The 2,822-nt window shown below is 41.7% G+C and overlaps 1 protein-coding gene across 1 annotated transcript; it reads right to left on the bottom strand.

The window, feature by feature from the left end:
• Positions 1-1,310: 1,310 nt before the first annotated feature.
• LOC128634067 (vigilin-like) lies at positions 1,311-2,465 on the bottom strand. Its single transcript, XM_053684041.1, has 2 exons — positions 2,458-2,465; positions 1,311-2,271 (listed from the first exon to the last, which is right to left on the bottom strand). The coding sequence occupies exons 1-2, from the start codon at positions 2,463-2,465 to the stop codon at positions 1,446-1,448; spliced, it is 834 nt and encodes a 277-aa protein (XP_053540016.1). The 3' UTR covers positions 1,311-1,445.
• Positions 2,466-2,822: the final 357 nt, after the last annotated feature.

The raw sequence follows: 2,822 nt of genomic DNA, 5'->3' as shown, positions 1-2,822 counted from the left end.
AATAGCATCGTAATGTGTGTAACTTTGTGTATAAATATTTGTGTAGTGTATTTACACCACATTATGAGGTGTGTGTATATACAGGCAATTACAAAATACTATGTGCATGTTGAGTTTTTCTGGAATTCCATATCCCAGTTTTACTGTTTTATAAAGCACTGAATGGTTTGGGTCCAATATATATTTCTGATGTACTGGTACATTATGAGCCATCCAGACCTCTGAGGACATAAATATGAGATTCCATGAGATACTTGGAAATCTAACACTATATATATATATATATATATATAATATAATATAATGTCCCCTTCTCTCTGTACCACGTTCTAAATTTTCAAACTGCCCAAGAAAGAAAATTTGCTGTTTTCTGAGACGATGAAGTGGCTCTTAAAAGAGCCTTTGTGTATATTAGATGGAGTTGTCGTTTACGAGCGCTCTCCGCGAATACGCCGGGCCAGCTGAATATCCTTGGGCATGATGGTCACTCTCTTGGCCTGCGTTGTCTAGATTTGACATATCAAAAACAATACACGGCGCTTCTGAACTGTTTAACAGCATTATTATTATTATTATTATTATTATTATTATTACATTTTTAAAGAACATACCCTCGATTCTTGACATGGAAATGTTGTTTGTAAGTTTACATTGAAATAATATATCCAGATATCTGTACAGCTGCTTTGTGACAATGTCCATTATTAAAAAACGCTACATAAACTAACAAAATGCATAGGTTAGATACAGCAATGATTTAATACAACTCCGTTCAAATGAATACAGAGGCCTGCTCAGACACCACAGCGTTTAAAAACTCGACATTCGCGGCGTCATAAACGGGGAAAATGGTCACGCATACCACCAGGATAGGTCTAGAACTCTGAACGCTGCTCCGATTTCACTATATATGTGCGCGCGCTGGCCAGACAGACGGAAAGAGACACGGTATACAGACAGCACACCATCACATTTAAAGCATATTCACACATGATGATGATGATGATGATGATGATAAATAGTTTGATATTTCTGTAAAGCTGCTTTGAGACAATGTCTATTGTAAAAGCGCTGTACAAATAAATAAAAATTGAATTGATAAATATACTGCTATGTATATTATATAATGTTAAAGTACACAAATTGATTTGTAATATGAAAATATTAATGTATTTCTAATGTTAGTAGAAATTTCATTCTCACCACTGCTTCATGTGTTCCCTACGTGGCCTCATCTATCCACAAATAGGGAAGAACATTACAAAGATAGGTAAAGTATACAATAATTATCATGAACAGGTTAAAAAAAGGGGAGAGAGAGTATGTTGGATAAAAAGTATCTCAGGTTATGTCTTTCAGTCGTCCTCCGTCAGCCTTCAGCCTTTACTTCTCTTAACTCTTAGTTCTGTGCTAGGAGCGAGAAAGTGTGGTTGACCGCAGAGCGTTCAGGCCTGGAGAGTGTGAATGAACACACACTGACGCATGCTGCTCACAGAGACATCCACCAACCACAGGTCACTTCTAAAACACTTTGGTCCCCATGGAGAAGCTTTGGCAGCAGCCACAGGAGTACCGAAGCTGGGGAAGTCCTCGGAGCTATTCATATCAGAGGCCTTCTCACTGCTGGTAGCCCAGGGTGCCTCCCTCACCACAAATCCATTGGAGGGCCCACGGGGTTCCTCAGGTTTGGCTGCTGCAGTGCCAGATGGCTTCATGTAGGCCATCTTGGCCTCATCTTCCACCACATCAGCCATACATTCCTCTTCCAAGTTCAGGAGATGATCTATGGCTTCATCAACCATCTCTGGACGGCCAGTTACAGTAACCAAATTGGGATCTGCAGCTCCGCTCTGAGGAAACCGAAGATCAACTTTAAATTCATCCATGATTTTGCGGATACCCTTGGTACGAGCACCAATAATGCGAGCATGAACTCTGCTGTCCAAGGTAATGTCCTCAGATATAATTTCCTCCAGTTCATCAACAATGCCTTGGATAGCATCACATGCTGCTATAGCATTCTGCTCATAGCCGGTGATGCTGAGCTGGTCATGGTTCCCGTCATTTTTCTCAGGGAACTGGATGTTGACATCATGGTCAGTATGGATCTGGGTGATTATGGCACCCTTGCGAGCAATGATCTTGAGATGATATTTGGGATCCACAGTGATGGTCAACTTGAAGCTCCTGAGAGCCCGATCCTCCAGTTCAGCCTGCAGCCCTTTGATGCGCTCAAGAAGCCCTTCTTTAGGTCCAGGTGAGTGGCAAGGCCTGTAACGGAAATTATGTCGGACTGGAGCTCAGGAGCAGGCACTTGAATATTGACCTCAAATTCATCCATCATTTTGCGAATGCCACTTCCTTTCTGCCCAGTGATGTAGCGATGAAGCTCAAAAGGCACTTCTCCTTCAATGCTCACATGTACCAGAACCTTCAGGGCTTCCACTGCAGCCTCACGTCTCCATGTAATATTTCTTGGCCAACTACCACAAACTTGGAACAGAGTACCCCTTCTGGGAAACTGCCGTTCCCGAGTTTGGACACACGAGGGCAGTCAAGCTCCATCCAGCACAACGCCGCCTGAAACAGAAGGTAGATTTGGGCTATTTTACACTGACGCAGCTCATCAGCGTTATTACTGTGCATTGTCTAGTTTTCACATATCAAGGACAATACACGGAGCTTCTGAACTGTTTAACAGCATCATCATTATGATTTAATTTTTAAAGAACGCACCCTCTTCTCTAGACATGGAAATGTTGGGGTTTTTTAAGTTTACATTGTCACACAGCAGCTGTACACATATCTGGATATATTATTTC

This window comes from Ictalurus punctatus, chromosome 12 (assembly GCF_001660625.3).
Source record: "Ictalurus punctatus breed USDA103 chromosome 12, Coco_2.0, whole genome shotgun sequence".
NCBI lineage: Eukaryota > Metazoa > Chordata > Actinopteri > Siluriformes > Ictaluridae > Ictalurus > Ictalurus punctatus.
Note: the sequence above shows the minus strand (reverse complement) of the source record. Positions and strands in the feature narration are given on the sequence as shown.